Source organism: Saccostrea cucullata, unplaced genomic scaffold, assembly GCF_032062105.1.
Source record: "Saccostrea cucullata isolate Sc308-1 unplaced genomic scaffold, CSIRO_AGI_Scuc_v1 ctg1, whole genome shotgun sequence".
NCBI lineage: Eukaryota > Metazoa > Mollusca > Bivalvia > Ostreida > Ostreidae > Saccostrea > Saccostrea cuccullata.
Window position 1 is genome coordinate 368,352 of NW_026920581.1, and position 26,649 is coordinate 395,000.

Below are 26,649 nucleotides of genomic sequence, written 5' to 3' on the forward strand. Positions count from 1 at the left end.
AAATAGATCACGGCAGTATCCAGTGTTCGGCTATTTATTCAAGTTAAGAAATGAAATCTACTTGACGATACGGGCTGTTCATGGCCTTTTTTCCACTTTGACAGATATCCATGCCACTACACCGGAAGTGAACTCCGAGGTGAATATATGACGTAATTGAAGAAAAGAACCAAAAAAAATGCATGTAAAACTTCATGTCCAATTTTATGTTACCATACGTGATTAATAAAAAGATATATTTTTCAAACAAAATAATGCTTTATAAGGGCGCTTAGTCTAACTGTTTGGCTCTTTGTCACATGGCTTTTCAGTGATTTAAACATTGGAATTATTGTCCTTGGTACACATTTTAAGAAAAAGAATAAATAACTTTTTAAAGTTCTCTTAAATATATTTAATATAACTGAATAAAATTACGTTGAACAATTATTTATTTTATTTCATTTGAACAAGTTTTCATAAACGTCAAATATACACTGCGAGATTCTCTTCCGGTTTAGTGGCATGGAGTCCAGGATGAGCTGTAAAAGTGGAAAAGGGGCTAGGAACAGCCCGTAGTCATCAAGCAGATTGAATTTTTCACATTAAATAAATAACAAAAACGCTCCGGAAACTGAATTAGTCGCGAGATTTTTCTGGCCAAGCTTAGATCTATTTGTTTAGGTGGGTCCCCCCAAAACACGTTGCCATCCTGGGTTTTTTTTAGTTAAGGGTAGGAAAAAATTTTTCCGGATTTTTTTTTTTTTTTTTTTTGACGATAAAAACTTCAGACTCCTGTGCTTTAATCTTTTTGCATGGAACAGATTATTCCATATGATTTGCCGTTTCAACATGTCCGTATATCCTTTTTTCTGCATTTCTATACTACTGGATCAGTCCATTTATATTCTACGAAAGGGGTGAATCGCTCTTTTCGCGCCAAATGTCACTAGTAAGCTATCTTCGCGCCTTTTCCTTGGATTGTTCTATTGTATGAATGGGTGTGCTAACTTCCGTGGTTTACCCTTTTAACTTCCTTCTAATGCTTCAGAAATTCTATCTACAACTTTTAAACCATTCTTTAAAACAACACATCGTATACATCAGTATACATGGTATATGGACATGTAACACTAAAGAAATAATGTTTCTAATTTGTTTACCGATCCCGCGGTTGGTTTATTCCATAAATGGACGAGTCCAATAATAATAAACAACGCAGTTCAAGCCATCGTCTCCAGATGCATGATCTATTATATGTCTTTGTTCAGATGCACACGATAAATAAAACATAGGTAATCAGAGATTACAGAGCTCACCTCAACGAATGTTGTCTTTAAGTAAGGCAAAGTCACACAATAACCCAACAAAAAGTGCAGAATTTATGCAATTTTGATCTGATACTTTGGAATAGACCTATATAAAAACTTCAAACTAGTTCTTTGTCACAAAAATGTGATTAAAATCCAGCATCTGTAGCAAGTTTGAGAGTTTTCATCCCTTGATGCATCATTTGGGCAAGTTTGGTTTATATAAGCCATATAGTTTCTTGGTAATAGAACTGCACCCATAACTTTTACCTGGTACATTATCTGAAAGATGTATGTTGAATTCAGCATCTAGAGCAAATCCATTAATAGTGTGCATCCTAAGATGTATCATCCATGCAAGTTTGAACAACATAGGGCTAATAGTTACTTAGAAATGAAACTTGCATGAAAATTTAACCTCTTCACTCATCCAAAAAAATGTAGGTCAGATTCAGCATCCGAAGCAAGCCTGGTAGAATGCAACCTTAGATGTATCGTCCATACAAGTTTGGTCATTATAGGGCTCATAGTATCTTGGAAATGAAACCTGTACCAAAAACTTTAACCTAATCACTCAACTGGAAAATGTAGGTCACATTCAGCATCCGAAGCAAGTCTGGTAGTGTACATCCTTAGATGTATCATCCATGCAAGTTTGGTCAACATACGCTTATAGTTACTTGGAGATGAAACCTGCACCAAAAACATAGACTTGTTCACTCAACCGGAAAATGTAGGTCACATTCAGCATCCAAAGCACATCTAGTAGTATACATCCTAAGATGTACCATCCATGCAAGTTTGGTCATTATAGGGCTCATAGTATCTTGGAAATGAAACCTGCACCAAAAACATTAACCTGTTCACTCAACCTGAAAATATAGGTCAGATTCAGCATCCGAAGCAAGCCTGGTAATGTGCATTCTTAGATGTATCATACATGCAAGTTTGGTCAACATAGGGCTTATGGTTACTTGGAGATAAGACCTGCACCAAAAACATTAACCTGTTCACTCAACTAGAAAATGTAGGTCAGAGTCAGCATCCGAAGCAAGTCTGGTAGTGTACATCTTTAGATGTATCATCCATGCAAGTTTGGTCCAAGCAGGGCTTATAGTTACTTGGAGATAAGACCTGCACCAAAAACATTTACCTGTTCACTCAACCGGAAAATGTAGGTCAGATTCAGCATCCGAAGCAAGTCTTTTAGTGTACATCTTTAGATGTATCATCCATGCAAGTTTGGTCAACATAGGGCTTATAGTTACTTGGAGATGAAACCTGCACCAAAAACATTAACCTGTTCACTCAACCGGAAAATGTAGGTCAGATTCAGCATCCGAAGCAAGTCTGGTAGTGTACATCCTTAGATGTATCATCCATGCAAGTTTGGTCAACATAGGGCTTATATAGTTACTCGAAAATGAGACCTACACCAAAAACTGCACCAAAAATGTTAACCTGCTCCAAAAACATTAACCTGGTCATTCCTTTGCTGAAATTGCAGCATTTGAAACTTTGACTGGTACAATGAAACACATTAGAAACATCTTCCATGCATGTCTAATCAATATAGGACATAGAAGTACTTAAAAAGAAAACTGCTCCAAAAAACTTAACCTTTACCCGGGACGCCGACGCCGAGGGTATTACATAAGCTCCCCCAACTTCGTTGAGGTGAGCTAAAAAGTAGTGAATAATCTTGGATATATCTTTCTACAAAGCCTAACTATTGATTTTACTTATTTCACTCTCAATATATCATGTATTATATGATAGTGTCATCACCCTCCCCTTTTAAGAAAAAAAATAATGAACACACATTACTACTGTTTACTTCAGAGGAGAAAATACACTCCAACAAAATGTGTTTTTAATTATATCCATCTTTTACAATGTTCACAATGCGTGATTTGATAACAGATTTTATAATAGGTGTTACAATGTAGCTTGAAATCAATTTAGATCCAAGGGCAGATCACTCCACTTGCAGACCCCCCCCCCCCCCCAAACTACAAAGTTCTTTAGTATGCAGTGTAGAGATGATTCTTCTACAATTTCAGTAAAATCAAGATTTCATTACATAAGGTTCTCAAAATAAAAAGTTAGGATATTTTTTAAACCCACAAAGTATTGCTCAAAAGGGTTATCACTCTTCATGCAGATAAATTGATGGATTTAGTCAGGCAAGCTTTTTAAAAAGCTGTTACTTGTAATTTAAGAAAGCATTGTTGAAGTTAAAGGAATCTTATAACAAAAACGTAACTTCTAGGCTTTACTTTCTCCGAAAACGATTTAAAAAAGGGGGGGGGGGGAGTAACATCCGTCTTCAAGTTGGGCCCAGCCATCAGGCTTGGGGTCAATTACTTTGAAATGTAATTAATTACTTTCAAATACATTGATAATTTTGTCAATTACTTGCAATTACAATTACATTGATTTTTTCAAATGTAATTAATTACTTTCAATTACTTTGACCAATGTAATTAAATACATTTTAATTACTTCAGGTTTTAGTTTATAACAAAAAATAAAGATTTTTTTTTAATAAGATTTTTTCTATAGCATCAAATTCAGACTTTCATTCAGTGTTTTTGTTCTGGGGTAAATATATCACACCTGGTAAAAAAAGACCTTTATTATAATGAGTGTGACACTCTGTATAAACAAATTAAACATTATGAGACAATTAATTATTGTACAAACATAAGCCCATGCTAAACCAGTATGGTGTGTTCCCGTTTTGCACACATTTGGTAATTAGTATAGAACAATAGGTGCGAAGTGTGTTTTGATAGCAATTATAGTCTGATTTTTGGTTTGGATTTACCTGGATTTACCTGTGAATACGTTATTTAGATTAATGTATTCTTAAGAGGTTTAATACAATTTTAATAAGCATTTTATTAAAATTCTATATATGTTTTTTGAAAACTATTTGATTTTATTGAATAAATTATTAATATTTGTTTAATATTATTTATTATTAAGTCCAATTTCTTAAAAAAAAAGAATACGTACTTTTCAATCTTGATAAAATTCTATTGAATTAAAGATATAACATGTAATGAAGAAACTAGTGAATAAAAATTAATTTGAAAATAATGCCCAAGCCAAGAACATGAAGAAGATGTTATAATAAGATCACCAGATAATCAAATACATTAACTTTGTATTTATTCTCTTATTTTTTCACTAAAAGTTCACCTTTCACATACTTACTAAGCTTAGTATGGTATAGACTATAGCAATCTCACCTGGTCAAATTCCTGTTTTTCACACATTTTTTAATTACCTGTAATTCAAATGTGTGCAAAACGGGAACAAACCACCAGTATGGTGTATGGCAAGATCTTTTTTGTAATTTTCTCAAATCCATATTTTTTAAGGAAATAAATAATATCTATCACAATTCCATTCATTATTTTCTATCTTAAAATGAATAGAATACAGGTAAATCTAAAAGGGGATGTAGTTAGTCTAATTGCTGTAAAACAAATTATAACTATCTAAACAATCATTGTTATTTGCAAGTGGGCATAGGGAGAACTGATCAAACATGGGAATGATTAATATAAACCCACCAGTATAAAACTATATATATGTATCAGTATAAGACACCTTTTTAAATATAAACTTTCATTTTGAAAAAAGTAAAAATGTAATTGAAAAGTAATTGAAAATACATGACCTTTTTTGAAATGTATTTCAAATACATTCAATTACTTGTAATTGAAGGCTCGCTCAAATACAAATTACTTCCAATTACTTTGAAAAATGTAATTAATTACACTCAATTACAATTACTTTATTCAATTACCCCATCCCTGCCAGCCATGGCCAATACAGGTACGTACCTTGATTAAATAAGACACTTCTTTGACATATACGAGTCTTTTTATTCCTTTTAACGACATTATTGCTCTTTATCATTCATTTTGAAAGGGCATTTTTCTAAAAGAAATAAAAGTTTCGATAAAATAAAATCTTGAGGCGAGGTATCTTGTTAAAACCGGAAGTGATATTGATAAAGCATCTACCCGTGGATAAAGCTTAGGTTAATCACAAGGGTAGTATCATCCACACGTATGAGATAAAAATCTGTCTTAAATCTGGGGTGTAAAATTGAGGCACTTACAACCCACCATACTGCAATACATCAACACATGACGGCATCATCCTCTCATTTTAACATTTTTCTCAAATATATCAAAGTAGTAAAAAAATACTTATTTGATTAAACTTTAGATGTTGATTACAAAAAAAAATTTAATAATATGGCTTAAAATGGTTTTTGTTGTGGATATGAACAGAAAACCATGCACAGTTTAGTAAAACTTGTCAAAGAATGGAAGGGAACCCCTGCATGAAATTCACAAATTTGGGAGATGCACTCTTCCTCATCATAACTATGTACTTAGTTCATCAGTTTAACAGTAAATACCCAGGAGCAGAGGAGAAGATTCAGATTTCAAGCATTTTCACTTTATGATCATTAGACCCCCCCTTTTTTTAACAACTAGACCCCTGACCCTGTTGCCATGAAATTCACAATTTTGGAAAAAACACTCTTCCTTATCATAACTATGCACTTAGTACTGTTGCTTAGTACCCAGGAGCAGAGAGGAAGATTTTCAAATAATAAAGGTATTTTCACTATATAATTTATATTAGCCCCACCTAAAACATAGACCCCTGACCCTGGGGTCATATAAATAATTTTGGAAGAGGCATCGTAACTATGTATGTAGTTAGCATGTTTAATAACAAGGTGTAGAGAAAAAGATTTTCAAAGAATTAATGCATTTACAATACCGGTATATATAATTTACAAGTACATATATTGCCCTGCCCTAACAACGGAAACCATGACCCTTGAGCCATGAATTTCATGATTTTAGAAGAAGCATCTCTTATTTCAATGAACCATGACATTGTAATTAGTTTTTTTTATACCTAGGAACAGAGGAGAAGATTTTCAAAGAAATAAAGCATTTTCACTTTATGATCTATATAGCCCCGCCCTAGCACTAGAGCCCTAGACCCTGGAGCCATGAATTTCAAAATTTTGGTATAGGACTTGATGCTTATTACAATCATGCCAATAGTTTGACTGCTTGATGTCCAGGAGTAAAGAAGATTTTTAAAGATTCCATTAATTTAAGTGGTTTTAGCCCTTCCCCTCAGGCCCAAGGGGAGGGGGCGTGAAATTCCAACAATGAAGATGCTATTTGCCAAATTTGGTTGAAATTTGTTGAGCGGTTGTAGAGAAGCTGAAAATGTTCACATAAGTAACTGGCAAATTTGGAAATATACAACTTACGTCATTTCTATCTGTAACAATCAAAACGCTCAGTGATAGACAATGAAATGGGCGGGTAAAATTCGACGCGGACGTGGGGAAAACATCGGATTGAAATTGCTGATCGAAATTCATTTTCAATCCACCAGAGCTGTTTTCAAAGCAAAGAGTGAATATATGATCCAAAAATCAACTAATTTCAACTCCCAAATACATATTGTTTGAAGTTCACATTAATATGAGTTTTAGCTTATAATTTTAAGAATGCGAAAGATCAAAGAAGACAAAGATTACTTTTCAGGAGATATTTGATTCTAGAAGGGGAGAGGGGGGGGGGGGGGGTAAAAATTGTCGAGTCAGGTCATGGCTTTACATGACAATATATATTATTTCTAGGATTATAAGAGTGCGTGAGTTTTATACTTATTCTCACTGAAAACTGTTGGACAACTTTGTTTAAAAATCGTTCAGTCCCCCCCACCCCCCCACCCCACCCCATACACACACACAAACATATATTTACCAAACAGAAATGAAATATTTGTCAAAAAATCACATTCATGATTAATAAATGTAAGGGTATGTCATGATTATGTCGTTAAACCAGATTGTTCTTTTTATAAATATTAATTTATTTAAAACACTGACAAAAAAATCAAAGTGTACCAAAATTGAAATTATTTGTCTTCTGGATCAATCAGTAATAATTTGCCTTATAGCGTAGCTGAGGTGGATTGAAAATGAATTTCGATCTGCAATTTCAATCCGATGTTTTCTTCACGTCCGCGTCGAATTGTACCCGCCCATTTCATTGTCTATCACGGAATGTATTGATTGTAACAGATAGAAATGACGTAAGCTGTGTATTTCCAATTTTGCCCGTTAATGTTTCGCGGTCTTATTAACGCACAACGTATGACGACAGACAAAATTGCAACAGTACAGCTTAAACTTACATAACTCTCTTTACTGAAGAAAATTTAACATAGAAACTCTAAGAAATTCACTTTTCATACGGATATCCACTCCCTCCCCAAACCAGGGTTTAACTCATACGGATATCCACTTCCGCCCCAACCCAGGGTCGAACTCTTTATACGGATATCCACTTCCGCCCCTACCAAGGGTTGAACTCTTTACTTTTGGAATCACAGGCACCTGAAGTATGGATAATACCCCCCCCCTTTTTGTTAATGAAAAAAATGTAAGAGTGTATAATATCTCAAAAATATAAAATTTCCCCGTCAAACACATCTATATGTCGTTAAATGCAAGCAGATTGTACTTTTTCTCACGTTTAAAGAATGACCCTATTCGGTATATAATAAAACACTGTATTTTTATTATATACCGAATAGGGTCATTCTTTAAACGTGAGAAAAAGTACAATCTGCTTGCATATAACGACATATAGATGTGTTTGACGGGGAAATTTTATATTTTTGAGATATTATACACTCTTACATTTTTTTTTTCATTAACAAAAAAAAAGGGGGGGGGGGTATTATCCATACTTCAGGTGCCTGGGGAAACAGCGCCCTAGACCCCTAAGCTATCAGTTGAAAAACTTGCTTTAGATGCCGATGAAATTCTCGCTGGAAGTGGAAGTGATATACAGTTATCTGGATATTAGTTTTGATAGAGGATCGTTATCGATATACATGTGTATCGGTAACGATCCTGTAATGAAAATACTGTATCGACTCGGTAACACATGTTCATTTATCTGCGTAAAAATTTGAACTCCCTACATCCGTTAATATTCTTTAGGGGTCACTTTTCGACGTTTCACTGGTAAAGAAGCTGAAAATTTTCAAATGTTAACTAAAACGGAGGACAACTTACAAAAAACGGATAGCTAACTTCACCTGAGTAACTCAGGTGACTTAAACATATACTATTACTAACCTTTTGATAGTTAATCACAAACCTTTGCTGTTGCCCATGGCACTTTTTTATTTGGATATAAACAGTATAAAAATTGGACACTCTCTGATAAATTCCGAATTATCCATTGTGAAGGACAATGTGGAGCCGTATGATTTATATCTGAAAAATAATATTCATCTAACTTTTAAGTAAGTTTTATTGTCAACCTATTTTTAATATATTCGATCAGCTCATACAACATGTATATTTTCAAAGATTGATCGGAAAAATATACCGTAGTTCCATTCAATATCAACAGACAACATAACAACAAAACTTAAGAATATTGATGAGTATTATATGTCATACATGGAAGAAAACAAAATTAACGTAAAAATTAACGTAAAATTGTTTTAAAGAAATAATTTTATCTCCAGAAATGTAGTATTCATATTTCTACGCTATCTGTCTCTTCAGCCCTTTTCCTCTGAAAATATTTAGGTCAATTTTCGATTGACAATCTTTTAACAAATTACAGTACTCTGATGATTGTTGTCATTTATCATAATTTTTTTCTTAGAGACAATCATGATCGTGTGCCTTTTCTTTTTTAACTGTTTACTGACGGAATGGTTTTACAACAGCTGCAATCACAACTTCTCAGGACTTCTCGACAATCGCAAAAACAAACGTTTTAAGATGCGATTGACTTTCTAATCGCACGTCTGTTTGATCCAAGCACTCAAGATCTGTGCACTGTTTGCTAGTGGTGCAAGACTAGTGAAAGTATTTGCTACAGTTTTAAAAATTCGTTTTATAACAAGTGCCTATTTTTTCTTGAGGATCAGCTTGGCACAGTGATATTGGGTCACCCATACGTATTATTGTTCAGTACTATACATTTATTGACTGAGTTCGAGGGCAGATGAATTTTATCGGACCCATGCAAGAACCAAACTGTCTGCCTTTGGCCTAACGGCCTCAGGCAGACAGTTTGGTTCGAGGGTCGACAAAACGCATTTTGCCCGAGAACCTAGTCAATAAATGTTTTGTTATTCCCTTCATTTCATTATTTTAAATTTTTGACAAACATGTATTTTATACTGTCTTCCGTGATGTAACCTCAGGTCCGTCACTGTTGAACAGACACGAATGAAAATGAGATTAAGTTCCGCCCATTCTGTGACGTAAGCGGTCCAACATCCCGAGACCGGTCCAACATCTCACTCAGCGGTCAAACATCGATCATTTTAAATGCCCGCTCAGAAAAACGTTAGAAATGTTGGACTTTTTTTCGTATAGATTTGTATAGGAACTTATAAGAATTTGTAGCCCTTCACTGGCAAGCAGTGATGTCTCAATATGAGTTAAGTTAAACAATAATCAATTAATCAATCTATCTATACATACGAGGCATTGGGGTTGTTTGTCCGAGCGATCCACTCGACAAAATATTTCCTGAATTACAAAGTTGAGTACTGCAGCAAGCCGTTCGTCCACTTCCAGTTGCCGGACAAAGCTTGGACACAAAAATTTAAAAATGAAGTATTAATACATACTTTTCGTTCACTATCATTATCTTCAATTTCGGGTTAAGTATTATATTGAAAATATCGACAGAACCCAATCAGGAATCAAACAAGAGACCCATGGGCCACATCGCTCACTTGAGTAACTTGGGTGATGCAGTTCTTTACCAGATTTCCCCTCTTGCTATACCTATCGTGCCCCACTACCCCCTTCCCTTTTATGATTTTAATACTTTAGAATCTACACTACCCCAGGATGCTTCCACATAAGTTTCAGCTTTCCTGGCCCAGTGGTTCTTGAGAAGAAGATTTTTAAAGATTTGTTCTATATGTTTCTTTGTAAAATTTGGATTCCCTATTGTGGCCCCGCCCTACCCCCGAGGGTTATGATTTTAACAATTTAATATCTACACTACTCAAGGATGCTTCCACGTAAGTTTCAATTTTCCTGGCCCAGTGGTTCTTAGGAAGATTTTTAAAGATTTGTTCTATATATTTCTTTGTAAAACTTGGATTCCCTATTGTGGCCCCGCCCTACCCCCGGGGGTCATGATTTTAACAATGTAATATCTACACTACTCAAAGCCCAGTAGATCTTGAGAAGAAGGTTTTTTTAAAGACTTGTTTTATATATTTCTTTGTAAAATTTGGATTCCCTATTGTGGCCCCGCCCTACCCCCGGGGGTCATGATTTTAACAATGTAATATCTACACTACTCAAGGATGTTTCCACATAAGTTTCAGCTTTCCTGGCCCAGTGGTTCTTGAGAAGAAGATTTTTAAAGATTTGTTCTATATATTTCTTTGTAAAACTTGGAATTCCCTATTGTGGCCCCGCCCTACCCCCGGGGGTCATCATTTTAATAATTTAATATCTACACTATCCAAGGATGCTTCAACGTAAGTTTCAGCTTTCCTGCCCCAGTGGTTCTTGAGAAGAAAATTTTTAAAGATTTGTTCCTTATCTTCAATTTCGGGTTAAGTATTATATTGAAAATATCGACAGAACCCAATCAGGAAATTACACAAGAGGTCCATGGGCCACATCACTCACCTGAGTAACTTGGGTGATGCAGTTCTTTACCAGATTTCCCCTCTTGCTATACCTATCGTGCCCCACTACCCCCTTCCCTTTTATGATTTTAATACTTTAGAATCTACACTACTCAAGGATGCTTCCACATAAGTTTCAGTATTCCTAGCCCAGTAGATCTTGAGAAGAAGATTTTTAAAGATTTGTTCTGTATATTTCTTTGTAAAATTTGGATTCCCTATTGTGGCCCCGCCCTACCCCCGGGGGTCATGATTTTAACAATTTAATATCTACACTACTCAAGGATGCTTCCACGTAAGTTTCAGCTTTCCTGGCACAGTGGATCTTGAGAAGAAGATTTTTAAAGATTTGTTCTTTATATTTCTATGTAAAACTTGGATTCCCTATTGTGGCCCCGCCCTACCCCCGGGGGTCATGATTTTAACAATTTAATATCTACAATATTAAGGGACTTGACCCTTTATTTTAATATTTTATACTTCCCTTTGTCCAAGGATGCGTTGTACTAAGTTTGGTTAAAATTGGCCCATTGGTTCTTTAGAAGAAGTCGAAAATGTGAAAAGTTTACAGACGGACGGACGGGCAGGCGGACGGACAGACAGACGGACGGACGAAGGACAAAATGTGATCAAAAAGGTTCACTTGAGCCTTCGGCTCAGGTGAGCTAAAATGGGAAAGAAAATATTGTTCAATCATGATCTGGCTTCGGGGCCACCAACATATAAAATATCTTAGATTTCTGCCTCAGTTATTCCCAAACCGCCGAGCCACCAACATTTCTAAAATTCGTCTCAAAGATTTCAGAAAACTTAGACTTAGACTTACAGAATCTTCGTAGGAATATGCGATCTTTATTCAGATGATTAATTAATTTGTTGTATTAGTGATAGAATTTATTTTTTATTCAGTTTTTTTCTTGCAATATTTTATTGCAGATCGGAAAAAGGAGGCCCATGGGCCACATCCCTCACCTGAGTAACTTTGACCAAGTTGCTCTTTACCAGATTTCCCCTTTAATACCCATTGTGGCCTCATCCTTCCCCCAGGGGTCTTGATTTGGACAATTTAGAATCTACACTACCCGAGGATGTTTCCATTGCCAAATTGTTTTTGAGAATATTTTCAAAGATATTTCCTATATATTTCAATGTAAAACACGGATTCCCTATTGTGGCCCCGCCTACCCCTGGGGGCCATGATTTGAAAAAGTTAGAATCTACACTACCCAAGAATGATTCCACATAAGTATCAGCTTTTCTGGCTCAGTGGTTCTTGAGAAGAAGATTTATCCTATATTAATTTCAATGTAAAACTTGGATTCTCTATAAATTGTGGCCCCGCTCTACCCCGGGGGTCATGTTTTTAACAATCTAAATTTAATCTACCTCGGACCTGCTCTAAACAAGTTACACATGATGTAATTATGCCATACAGATAGATTATTGAACCTAAAATAAATAATTCAAGTTAAATAAAGGTTAGGATACTTACTTGTTTACTTTGGCATCGAGATTCAAAGAAACTGTCCGAGACAAATGTTGTTTCTCCAATGAAGCAGTTCTAATAAAAATTGTATTTTTACTATTTACTGCATTCCAGGTAATGCAAATCTTAAATGGTACCAAAAGCATTAAAATATTGGATCTTAAAGCTTCGAACAAGGCATAGCACATTTTACCTGGTCTTCGAAGCAAAAGTCGATGTGATCACATTTGTCAGCTTGTGCGTGTTGTGGACAGGAGTAACAATATTTCCCAGTAGATGGGTCAAAGCCTGTTTTGAGAGTAGATAGCTCTTTAGTAGGTACACATGTTACTCACATACTCACACCCTCACACACAAAGTCATGACGACTAAAATCAGTTGATTTGTAGCTAGGGAGATCCTCATAGAAGAAATTTTTTACAATAATCAAAACCATTTAATGAATATGAAATAGTAGAGTTTAGTTCTTTATTCCGTGGGACGTACATCCGATTACGGTACAATACTACATGTATACGCAGTTTTCAAGTATTCTGACAAAACGTCAGAGATGCTCAAGGCTGTAGAAAGTCAACTAGGAAGTGTTATTAATATCCTATAATGGTATAAGATGAGGGCCGTTGAGTTCAATCTTCTGTTGAATGAAATACATTTACATGAAACAACATTCATATATTAAATTGAATAAATCAAATCGTACTACTTTACTTTTTAAGATGAATTTACGTTACTCACTTTCAGGAATATTTTATGGAGCATAGTGGCCGTTTCTTGATTTATATATATATATATATATATATATATATATATATATATATATATATATATATATATATATATATATATATATATATATATGTATAAAAAACACTAAAAATACCAACAACACTGTATATCCTAAATGTCGGATCTATCAAGTAGATACAAGGTCACGGATGGAAATTTATAAAAAGCACTAAAAATGACCAACGACACGAACAATAAAAATTGTCAAATTTTCGGGACGCCCTGTCCCTTCCTCAGGACAAAGAAAAGAGTTAAAAAGTCATAAGAACAAAGGAAAAAGCGAAACAAAAAACAACTAGCACTACTACTAAACTACTAAACACTATATATTTACATACTAAGTTACATGTTGATTTGGAAATTTTTAAGAACACTATTAAAGAAAGAATCCGGACCGCTATGAAATGCGTCCGGTCTATCGGGTATACTCGGGTGAAGTGCGATTTACATAATTGAACGAATTAATTATGCTAATTAATTACGACAATCAGTAAATCGTACATTGTTTCATTCTCTCAAAATGGCGTAACTATACTTGATAAAGAATAACCAAAGAAAAATAATATGGAAGGGGCATTTTAACATATGAATTATGATCTATTATAAATTTTAATTTGAAATGTTTTAGGACTGATTATCGGTAAAAAATAATTAATAATTAATTAACAAAGGCGTAAGCAATACATAGTTATGTGGGTTGTTCGAGAGTTGGTGACGCAAATTTACTGTGGAGTTTACACTAAATTGAGAGAATAATCTTGTTTGGTATCATCAGGAATCGGGTCTAGTTTACGTTCATTCTGGTGAAGTCATTCAGTTTGTTAATACCATTGGGGCGGAATGACTTCAATCTGTGCATCCAGAACTTTTCTTTGCTTTTTCTCTGAGCGTCTGTCCATCTTGGGTTATGATCAATCACCACTACTGTCATGTCCTCCCATTTGTGACCCTCAAGGTTGAAATGTTCCCCAACGGGTTCATTGAGTTTTTTGGTCCTAATGGTCGAACGGTGGTTATTGACTCTCCTTACAAAGAAGACATCTTCTGTCAGAGCAAGTCTTAAAGCCCCCGTTAGGTAATGGGTTGTCCAGTCTGGTTCTTACTACCATGTCCTTTAGGTTCCTAGGGCGTCTGTATCTCATGACAGTAGTGGTGATTGACCATAACCCAAGATGGACAGATGCTCAGAGAAAAAGCAAAGAAAAGTTCTGGATGCACAGATTGAAGTCATTCCGCCCTAATGGTATTATATATAATATATATATATATATATATATGTAAATATATACGCCTTTGTTAATTATTTTTTCCCGGTAATAAATCCTTAAATATTTCAAAATTTATAATGGATCATATTATATGTTTAAATATATGCTATATATTTATGTCTTTATTAAGTAAAGTTACGCCATTTTGAGAGAATGAAACAATGTACGATTTACTGATTGTCGTAATTAATTAGCATAATTAATTCGTTCAATTATGTAAATATATATATATATATGGACGCATTTCATAGCATCCGGATTTATTTCTTTATTAGTGTTCTTAAAAATTTCCAATTCAACATGTAATTAAGTATGTAAATATCTAGTGTTTAGTAGTTTAGTAGTAGTGCTAGTTGTTTTTATTTCTCTTTTTTCTTCGTTCTTATGACTTTTTAACTTTTTTCTTTGTCCTGAGGAAGGGACAGGGCGTCCCGAAAATTTGACAATTTTTATTGTTCGTGTCGTTGGTCATTTTTAGTGCTTTATATATATATATATATATATATACTCCCCGCCAATGAAAACGCAACACTCTACTTTTAGGTTGAAAAATTATATACGGGATATAAATATGTACCAAACAAGTTAGGAATCTTTTACTTTGCCAAATTAGTTATTTAATGGTTGAATGGTTTTTTAAACCATTTCCGTAAGTTGCTTTTTTTAGCCCTCTGAACAGATAACATTGAAATAAAACATCCCCCCTTCCGACAATTTTATCAAAACATGCTAGTCCGCCATGTACAATATTAATGTACGCAGTCCAATTTCTACCATGTCTTAGGTTTATTTATGTCTTTATCTGAGCGAAATAAATATTCTCGGGCATTTTTAATTGCCCGTTGTTCAGACACAGCGGTCGAATTTTCTCTAATTTGGCGTAGTGTATTAACTCTTGGACTTCCGGTCAAGAAACTGTTATTTATGCTATTGAAACACATGAGCCTGAAGAGTGTTTAAATAGTGCTCATTTGCATCTGCATCTCTTTTTTCTTTATTTTGAGAATCTCCACCATTAGCAATGAAAATCAGTCATTTTTAAGAAATATAGGCATCACATCCGGTAAAGAAAGAAGTATTTTTTTCCCGGACTTTTAGTACATTACTTATGATAAACAGCTACAAAATCTTGAAAACCCAAAATATTGTTAAAGATTTTATTAAAAATTCAAAAAATTGATTTCTATTAAGAGGGCTAAAAAGCAACTTCCGGTAGAGAAAAGAAATTTATTCAACCGTTAAATAACTGATTTGGCAAAGTAAAAGATGTCCTACCTTTTTTGGTACGTAGTTATAACCCGTGTATACTTTTCACCCTAAAATTAGAGTGTTGCGTTTTCATTGACGGGGAGTATATATATATATATATATATATATATATATATATATATATATATATATATATATATATATATATATATATATATATATATATATATTGAAGTATATCAACATAAAAAAAATATTTCATCAAATTAAGAAACGGCCACTATGCTCCATAAAATGTTCCTGAAAGTGAGTAACGTAAATTCATCTTAAAAAGTAAAGTATATATATATATATATATATATATATATATATATATATATATATATATATATATATATATATATATATATACATATATATATATATATATATATATATATATATATATATATATATGGGTACATCACAACATTTAATAATACATCAATCCAAATAGCTCGTTACAAGCCTACAGATAGAAACGTTTTTCAAAGTGGATAGGAAGAAGGGGGGGGGGGGCTAAGGGCACCAAAAAATCCATATGACTACGTGTTCATCTAGCTGTACGGCATGTCTAATACATATTCCATACGAATCCAAAAGAAGTTATATAGGTTTCGTTACCAAAGCTGAAGATTTTTAGTACGATTTTTTAGAATTAAAAAAACATATGAGGGAGAGCTTAAGATTAATTTTGTGCTATTAATTTACTGTCACTCATTTTATGTTCAAATCAAATCACTGTCACTCAAAGTGCACATGCAAATCATTCTCAGGCTCGTGAGAAGCAATTTCAGAATGGGGGTACAACCATACATTTTCTGGCCATGTATAGTAGAATTTGTTAAAGCCGCTTCATCCGAAACAGGCACATATTATCTTAAACAATAAAAGTATGTCATTACGTAGATAATATATAAAAATTAATTATAAGATTGATTAATAGTTTATTACAACAATCTTTACATGGAAAACATAGACCAAAAACCTTGTTGACAAACAGCAGTTCCTGACGGTAAGTTAAGATCTGTTTTGAAGTCACCTTTGTAAAAATACTTTTATCGGTTATATCTAATTATGAAGAGAATCCAAACCCGAGTATTTTTTTTTCCCATTTGTAATATCCTAAGTCATGATATATCTTTTAAAAATTAAGAAATTAACTAATATAGTCCATAGTAATTTTTATATTAATATGCATATTTACAGAATAAAGGAAAATCAGATATTTTTAAAGATTTATTGAGGGCTAGTACATTGCCCGTGTACACTTTGTTGCAGAAAAAATGCTCGGGTTTGTTCTACATGAGTTATACATGTAAGCGATAAATTTAATTTTTCGAAGGTGATTTCACGCAATGTAAACAAAGGATTATTTTTTATGTGACCTAACAAAATTATTTTTTTAACTTTTGAATTTTGATATCTTTAAAAAGGAAAAGACTTTGGGGATATAATTTGACAAAAGTTGAAATAATTTATGGACAATTATTTTTCAAGAAGAAAAACGAATATATTTTTTTAGCGATTAGAATCGGACCAAGCGGCTTTAACGATGGGTAACCTGCTTCGCCTTTCAGAGTAAACAGTGAACTCGTCCAATGATGCTTTGTAGGCGATTATAAAAGTTACCTGAGATTCCTACGCAAAGGAAAGCGCGAAATCTCTGTATAGAAACTGTTGCGGCTGCTCATTATATGGCGAATGAATAAGAAGTGAAGCTCCTTCACTCCTTATTCATTCGCCATAGAATAGAATCCGACATTTAACGCTTTATATACAGCCTTTTTCAAGATAAGCTTCATTTTTGTTTCTAGAAATATTTTATGTACAAAAATAATATCTTTTTGTGTATTTAAACTGAGTAAATCGATGACCTAGCATCATTTTAGATATTAACTCAAGCCCCTCTAGGGCTTGAGTAAAAAAACTTAACGTGTTCTGTGTATACTTCCAGTCGCTAATTTACGTTCAAAATAAAAACTTTTAATAATAGAAACCCTTTTTTAGATGATTATTATTAAAGAATTGCAAAACTAGCGATACTGCCGAAACACTGAGTATTCCATTTTTAGCCGGGCTTATTGCTCAAAGAGCAATTGCCGGCTTATGTCATCCTGTTCAAGACAGGATGTCAACCCCATAGTCGCCATTTTAAAGTTACATGTAAAAATATGGTTCTTACTCTCAACCGCTTCTGAGATAATACAAACGCTAAATAAAGCAACATAAATAAAACGAGTTTTATCTAAATAAATAAGCATTAGTACTATTTAGTAGTAATGACTTTGGAAACTTCAGTCTTAAGTCAAAGAACATACTTTATTAGCGTAAGGATTTCTGATAATCAGCGTTATCGTAGTTCTCTACATTAACGAGGAAAAACAGGAAAGGGAACCAGACTGGCCTGTTTGTTTACATTCAGCCGTAGTACCAGATTAATTTTGATTCTGACAAAATCGGACCGTGGTATTTGGATGGAAAACTCACTGTCAGTGTCTTATAATTTATATTGCTAGTTTTAAAATATTTTTTTCATCAGAATTTTTAATCTGATATTCTTGTCATTTATCTGTTAGTACAATATAAACGTATGATTCATGTAAGAAATTCATTTTACTCTGTAAATGAGCCCGGCTCTCTGTACTTCTGAGTACTTTGATTAACTGCTGCTCCAAGTGCGACAAAATATTGAACAACAGGCCCAGGGGCCACTTCGCTCAGTCAAAAGATAATTCAACTTAGAAATTTGTTGACAAGCAAAAAAAAAAAAAAAAAAAAAATCAACAAAACAAAACAAAAAAAATCTAAACGTGCCCAAACGTGAAAATCCTTTTTCGTTGGGTTGGGGTAGTGGTTGACAGAAATTTGTTGACAAAAAAACAAACAAACAAACAAACAAACAAACCTAAACATGCCCAAAAGTGAAAATCCTACCTCGTGGGGTGGGGGAGGGTGGGGTAGGGGGCGGGGGTTAGTGGTTGACTTTTGACTTCTAATGCTTTATACCTAATACTTTTCATACCAACTTAACACACGTCCGCGTTTTTGAAGAGGGTCTGGTTCTCCGTTTCCTGAGAGGGGGCAAGGTCACTTTTTACTTGGTTTTGTGTATCAATTTAATATCTCTGCAAATTCCAGGGAGGGGGTCCAGACCCCCCCCCCCTTCATTCTCCTTTAGATCTGCGCTTGAAATAAATGTAAAGTGGGTTAAGGCGAGGGGGTATTTGAACAAACTTAAATCTATCCTTTCTACGGATGATTTTAAATTAATACATGTATGATACATAATGGCTTTGCTGTTAATAATAATATGATGAAAATTTTTATTGATATACCCGGTAGCCTTTATATTCCTTTGTATAACTATGATCAACTTAAATGACTCCTCTACATTTGGTCATAATTTGAACAAATTTAAATCTTCATTACCTTTTTGATGCTTTTATAATTTATATTGATGACCGATCATGGGTTTGTTGTTCTTGTGAAGAATTTTAACGTTTTTTCTTACGCATTCCTACGTAAAACCTTGATCATCCATTGTGGTCCCACTCTTCCCCTGGGAGTCATGACTTGAATAAACTTGAATCTACACTATCGAGGATGCTTCCATAAAAATATGAAAAACCACAGCTTTGCTGTTAAAAAGAAGAAGAGTTTTAAAGATTTTTCTATGTAATCCTTCTTCAAACTTTGATCACCCATTATGGACCAACCCTTGGCCAAGGGGTGATGATTTGAACAAACATGAATCTACACTACAACAGGATGCTTCAATATAACTATGACCAATTTGCTGTTCTTGAGAAAAAAAATTAAAAGATTTTTCCTATGTATTCTTAATTAAACTTTGGTAAACCATTGTGGCCTAACCCAACACCCTGGGGTCATGACTTGAACAAACTTGAATCTACACTACCTGAGGATGCTTTCATATGACTATGACCAATCATTACTTTAATGTTCTTGAGAAGAAGACTTTTGAAGATTTTTCGTATGTATTCCTATTTTAAACTTTGATCCCCCATTGTGGCCCCACCCTACCACCCGAGGTTATGATTTGAACAAACTTGAATGTACACTATCACTGGATGCTTCCACATGAGTTCCATCTTTCCTGTCCCAGTGGTTCTTGAAAAGAAGATCCTTAAAGATTTTTTCCCAATCTACCTCCTTAGGGAGTCGTGATTTAAACAAACACTACCTGGGGATGCTTTCATATGAGTTTCATCTTTCCTTGCCCAGTGATTCTTGAGATGAAGATTTTAAAAAAATCATTTGTTGCCTGACGTCACGGCGTCAGGCTGTATAAGGATTGATAATTGCTTGATCCGAAACTAATAGATCATACCCAGAGAGCTAGATTTTGTGCAAGCTGATTTACATTGGAAATCTTTTACCTGCATTTTAAAAGAAACTTTTCTTCAGGGAAACAATGATTTTACTGATGCAAAATAATGCAGTATTTACCTTGTTTACTCTGTTTGCATGAAACAGATTATTCCATGTGATGTACCGTTTCAACGTGTCCGTGTATCTTTTTTTCTGCGTTTCTATACTACTAGATCAGTCTATTTATGTTCTAAAAAAGGGGTAAATCGCTCTTTTCGCGCCAAATGTCACGAGTAAGCGATCTTCGCGCCTTTTCTTGGGATTGTTCTATTGTATGAATGGGGGTGCTAACTTCCCTGGAATTAAATAAAGTTTGTTATTGTAACCTCCATCTCCCTATGTTTCAGAAATTCTATATACAACTTATATCTTATTCCTTAAAACAAAATATGAATCGTATGTATCAGAATATGGACATGCAAAACAAATGAAATGATTTGAAATTCACTAACTTGTTTCCCCTCCGTTGTTTTATTCCATATTTTAATGGACTAGTCCAATCACCACAAACGACCGACGCATTTCAACCAGGTTCAGACGATTTGACGAAAGAAATTACTTGTTCGAAATCTTGGATTTCTTTTCCACAAAGGCGTAAATGTTGGTTTTACCTATTTCATCCTCGAAAATTATAGTACCCACGTTTCAAGAACAATGAACACAAACTAGTACTGTTTACTTCATTGGAGAAAATGCTTTCCTACAACATATGTATTTAGTTATATCCATTCTCTAAAATGTTCACAATGAATGATTTGACGACAAATTTCAGAAAAAAGTGTAGTTTTAAATTTAGATCCAGGGGTAGATTAATCTACTTACAGAAAAGTCAATCGCATCATCTCGGGTCTTTTCGTCAGAGGTCAACAAACAAACTCCCATGTATTGACATCATCGGATGTTACGGTATTCGATGTACATGTATATAACGACCATATTTTGTACCTAATAAATGAATGGCCCGATATTCCTAACCATGGTAGCATTTTGAAGATGTTATCAAATAAAAATGCTCCACCAAAAGAATTTACACAATTTTCATTACACACTTGAATTTTGCATTGAAGTCTATGGGCAGCGCAGGTTTTTATAAGATATTTTAAAAAGTAATTTGAATTTAAAAAAAAAATCTCTTGGTGAAAATATGCATTAACTCTCTCTTTATTCAAATATCAAATCAAATGAATTATTTACCGCACAAATTTTGAGAAATCTTGAACTTTCTTCTTTTGCCCAAGGGCAGATAACTCTTAAAAAAAACTTTTAATGTGCAAAATGTTACATGTCATCAGTCTTGTGAATTTGGTTTATGTCACTTTTATTGTTATCTAGCAATGCGTTTTTAACTAGTTTAAAATTATTTAAAATCGTTCAAAGCCCCCTCGTTATACATCGAATACCTTAAAAATGTATACATTTCAAGTTCATAGTAAAAAAAACGGAGTTAGAAGTAGTATATCTTAGATAATATCATTACATTGAATAAAGGTAACTCCATATTCCACAGAAAAAAGGTCTATATACATCATCCATGCTTTTATTTCAAAGTTTGTGAAAAGGGGGGGTGTCATGGCGTATAAATTAACAAAACATTTGTGGTCTCCTTCCCTAGTTAAGGGCCTAGGAGTGGGACCGAGGAGTTGCGATTGGCAGGAAACCCACATACATTAACCATTCTGCTATCAACTCTTCAGAATGCACAGGGGCGTAGCAACGGGGGGGGGGGACTGCCCCCCTTTTTTTCCTAACCTTACTTATATTATAAAAAATCTGATTTCTTTTTTGCTTGTCAACTTTTTCAGGTAAGTAAAAAACATTGTCACTGGCTGCTGCAACAAAGACATCGTTCTGTTACAAGTTAAATAATTAAATATTTTTACAAGGTTCTCAAATAAAAAGACAGCACAAAAGAGTATTGCTAAAAAAGGTTTATCACTTCTCTCACAGATATTGATTGATTACGTCAGGCAAGCTTTTTGAAAAGCTGTTACTTGTATTCCTATGTTAATCTTTCACTCCATTGCGGCCCCACCCTATGCCAAGGTGTCATCATTTGAACAGACTTGAATCTAAGCTATTGAAATTGGCCCAGTGGTTCTTGAGAAGAAGATGAAAATGAAACACAGGAGTCTGAAGTTTTTTTTCAGATAAATGTATCATAAAAATGAAAAAAAAAAACATTCGCAATAATTTCTTGGAACACTATTTACTATGTTTAATTACGGGCGAAAATGTCCTTTCCATAGGTGTATGAGGTAAAAAGTTGCAGCTAAGGTCGAAGTGGAGGACAAACAGGCTGATATAAAAGAAATACAGTACAACACAGTTACAACACACACTGTTGTTCAAGTAAAGGTGAAGAAGGAAGACCTGACCTGATTGCCCACAACCTTGGCTGTTACAAAGGTCTGTACCATTACAGCACTGCTGACACGTTACAATCCCGGAATCGGTTCCAAACATTGATCTTGCAGACACACGGGATGCACCTCTTTTACCAGGTTCAGCACAAACCTAATGGGATATTACAAAAGAGGAGGCAGAGGACTGAAGTACACTTGCTAAATTTAAACTAACCGAGAGGTTTATTTCCCAAATATTTACATTTCCAATGTCTTTGTCCCTGAGAAAATTACAAACAGTAAATGTACTTTATTTAAGGAATACATATAACTGTCTAATTTTTTATTTCATGATGTGATCAATCAATCTGAAGGCGTTTATGCATAAAATTATCTCGCAAGCCAATCGATTGATCATCGTTATCAAATAAAAAAAATCTGACAGTTTACATGCTCTTGATCCCGCCGATCCACGTGCTACAAGACCCGCTTCTGGTCTCTTTTTGTCCCGACCTGCACGTGATTTTTTTAAACGCGCCTACCGTTGAACAGTGCATTATTTAGAAATAAAGTATATTAACACATTGTAAATTTATCTCGGACAAAAATATAGGAAATGTAAGTATTTCTACATAAATGTATTGGTTCATCGAAAGGCGTGGTTAGAAAAATTCACGTGCAGGGCAGGACAAATAGAGAGAAATAAGCGGGGCATGTAGCACGTGATTTTCGGAATCAAGAGAATGTTAACTTCAGAGTTTTTGACTTCATGACGATGATCAATCGATTGGATTGCATTATAATTTTATTCGTTAAGATACGTTAATCATCACGCAAGCCATTCGATTGATCACATCATGAAACCAAAAAATTAGACAGTTATTCCTTAAAGAAATGTGCAACTATATTTCATGAACACTTACTGAAATGAATTTTTTAAAAAAAACTATTCTTACGCTTGTTGAAAGGCAGCCAACATTATATGTTACAACACCAGCTCTAGAAACAACCTGTTCTACACCGCATTGCTGAAAATAATACGAAAATTAAAACTTTTGTCTTAAATGTGTGAAAATGATTTTAAAAAAGAAAAGTAAAGAGGTCTATCATAGCCGTGGACTCGTGGAGTTTAATATATATTTGGTATTTTACTAGAAAAAAGATGATAATGGTAAACTAACATTGCAACAAAGATTTATGATAAGGGTGATGACTTCAACTTTTCAATCTTCAACTTCCTTTACTTGTGTAGCAATATGCCCTTATCATCTGTATATAGGGCTTTTATCTCTCTCAATTCAATACGCTAGAGCATGCTTAACGTATAAAATATTCTAAAACGAGGTAAGTGTTGACAAACAAGTTGATAATTAAAAACAAAAAATATCAACATACTGATTGTCATCATTTCGTATAAGTCAGTTCTATGGCCAGTACAATAATTTTTCCAGCATATACAATTTATGCTGGAAATATACAATTTATCATTAAGTCGATGCTGCCTGACGTTTTTCATACTAATTGTTAGACCATTATTTACACATGGAAGTTTTGACGGATTTTTCGTTATTTTCCTATCATGACAAGGAACTCACGGAACTCACGGCGATTATAACCGGTGTGTAGGGGATGCTAACTCCTCCATGGCACTTTAAAAAAATGGCCATAACTTTTTTAACGGTTGGTGCTTAGGTTTCCACATTCTACTGACAGTTATATTTATTAAGTATATTAAAAAATCCTTCCTTTAAGTAACAACATTTGTGATCTCTTAACCTAGACCTTAGAGTTTAGCATTTAAAAAAAAAACATTTCCATGGGACTTTTGCGAGAGGCACTGACGTTTACTGTTGACAGTTTATGCCTTAAGTATCAGTCACATTATCCGGCGGTGGGGTATACGATGAGAAACCGATACGTTTTTTTTTTTTTAGAAAAATGGTGTGGTTGCCGGTGTAACGACGAAAAGTGACCCCCGTAGAATATTGACCGGGGGTCATTTATCTACGTAGAAATTTGACCCCCGGTAAATATTCTACGCAGAAAAATGACCCACTTTTTTGTAGAAATTATGGGCTTGGGATCGTTTTTCTCCGTGTGCATTGTAGAAGAATGACCCCGTAGAATAATGACCTCTTGTCATTTTTTTATGCAAAGACATTCGTTTTGGTATGAATACTTTTGTTAGGCGAATGCATACGGGTAATATATCAAGCAGCCTTATGATATGGAGTGTTCTTTCTGAAAGCTTTTAAGCTTTAATAACAAAATTAAAGCTATATTATACCTTACATTAATAATACAACCCGTTTTATCGCCATGAAAGGAAAACAGTATCTATTAAAATGTTTTAAGGCTATTAAAGTAAAGATATGTGCATTCATAGATTTGTTTATGTCTTAAAAGTTTCCACAGTTGTCATTTTAATCTTTAAGAAAGGTCATTTTCTAGCTGGTGTCAGAAAAGAAAACTTTTTAAAAAGTTTTCATAAATGTGTATCTCTTTGATTTTATCCTGGATAAATAATTTGCAAAAACCGAAATAAAGCTTTATTTTTCAAAAGTTTAACGTTTTTGAATTTTGATCGCTACTTTTAAAACTGGCGCAAAAAGGGGCGCTTGCTCAGAAAATTAGATCTTATGAAAATATTTGTTTTTCTATGAATGAAGTTTCAATTTTCTCATAAAAAATAAGGATGATTTCATTTGTAAAAATAGTTACTAAATTAAATTGCCTCTGACCTATGATATTAAGGAAAACAAAAGTGGTTAGCTCCAAACCCAGGAAATTTCTTTTGTCGTTTGCTAGTGTCAACAAATCCTTAACAAAATAGAGGTTGTAGCATAAAAAATGATTGACTAAACAAAGAAAAAGAAGTGCTCGTCTTATCAAAGATTGGTACATGTAGTATCGTTTTTCCCCTCCCTACATGTACTTAAATGTGATGATTTTTGGAGTTTTTTAACCCCCCAAAAAACCCAAAAACAAACACACACAAAAAAAATGTTGGCATGCCAAGAAAACCTACGCATTTAATCCGGAGAGCGAACTCAGTAAAAGCAGAATTAACATTAAACTGTGATTCTTCCCCTGGGAGATATGCACGAGGCATTAATGTCAGCAGTTTTGAGGGAGGGATCTTAAGTTTTAGTGGGTTTAAAACATAGGTAGAATACTAATTATTACTCTTTTTTGGGAGGGGGGTCCATCTAAATCATATGCTGTTAAAAAAGTAAAAGAAAAAGAAAGTTAAATTAATTATAGTAAACTAATTCTTCAGTAAAAATAAGCTGCCTTTCAAATTTTTACGTATTTCCATATCAATTTTTTTTCTAAGTATAAATTAACATCGGGTACGATGAACTTGGTAGTTGTGGAAGTACCGCGTCGAATTACAGGAAAAATATGGAATGCCAAATTAACATATATTCAAATAATTGTACCTACCTTCAAATGAATTGTACCTATCTTTAAATCAATTGTACCTAACTTCAAATGAATTAGAGATAGATACAATTCAATTATACCTATCTTTAATTCATTTGAAGACAGGTACAATTTATTTGAAGATAGGTACAAATGCAGTGAATTGAAGATAGGTATAATTGATTTAAAGATAGGTACAATTAAATTGAACTATCTTTAATTACTAATTTAGATATTGGCAATAAGAACTACTCCCTTTATCATACGTCATTTCCGGTATATGTTTTACGCTCACTTATTGATATACACGTTCATTTCAATAAGTAAATCATGCTTTTTACACATTTTGAATTTATCTTTATTTCTCCTTTCATCCTCGTTGTTGTCGCCCTGTATGTTCTGTGAGATTCCTTCCATGTTCAATACTGTCTCCAAGGGAACGTTCATTATTTTCAACAACACAAAACGAATTGAACCTAGGTATAATTGAATTGTACCTATCTTCAAATCCTTTGTGGATATGTCTTAATTGTATCTATCTTTAAATCAATTGTACCTATCTTTAAATCAAGTATACCTATCTTCAAATTAATTATAGATAGGTATAATTCATTTGAACTTATCTTTAATTGAATAGATGTAATTCAATTAATGAT

General features: G+C 33.9%; 2 protein-coding genes across 2 annotated transcripts in view; both read right to left on the minus strand.

Moving 5' to 3' along the window:
• Positions 1–26,649, minus strand: part of LOC134252059 (sodium-dependent serotonin transporter-like) — a 234,793-nt gene that overhangs the window by 55,223 nt on the left and 152,921 nt on the right. The gene's annotated exons all lie outside the window — the stretch shown is intronic.
• Positions 1–26,649, minus strand: part of LOC134251553 (uncharacterized) — a 117,029-nt gene that overhangs the window by 15,129 nt on the left and 75,251 nt on the right. Inside the window, exons 18-23 of the mRNA XM_062733957.1 lie at positions 23,524–23,595; positions 22,601–22,739; positions 12,722–12,816; positions 12,535–12,603; positions 9,871–9,979; positions 8,522–8,640 (exon numbers count right to left, since the gene is read on the minus strand). Of these exons, the coding sequence (XP_062589941.1) occupies positions 8,522–8,640; positions 9,871–9,979; positions 12,535–12,603; positions 12,722–12,816; positions 22,601–22,739; positions 23,524–23,595 (603 nt within the window). The remainder of the gene's footprint in view (positions 1–8,521; positions 8,641–9,870; positions 9,980–12,534; positions 12,604–12,721; positions 12,817–22,600; positions 22,740–23,523; positions 23,596–26,649) is intronic.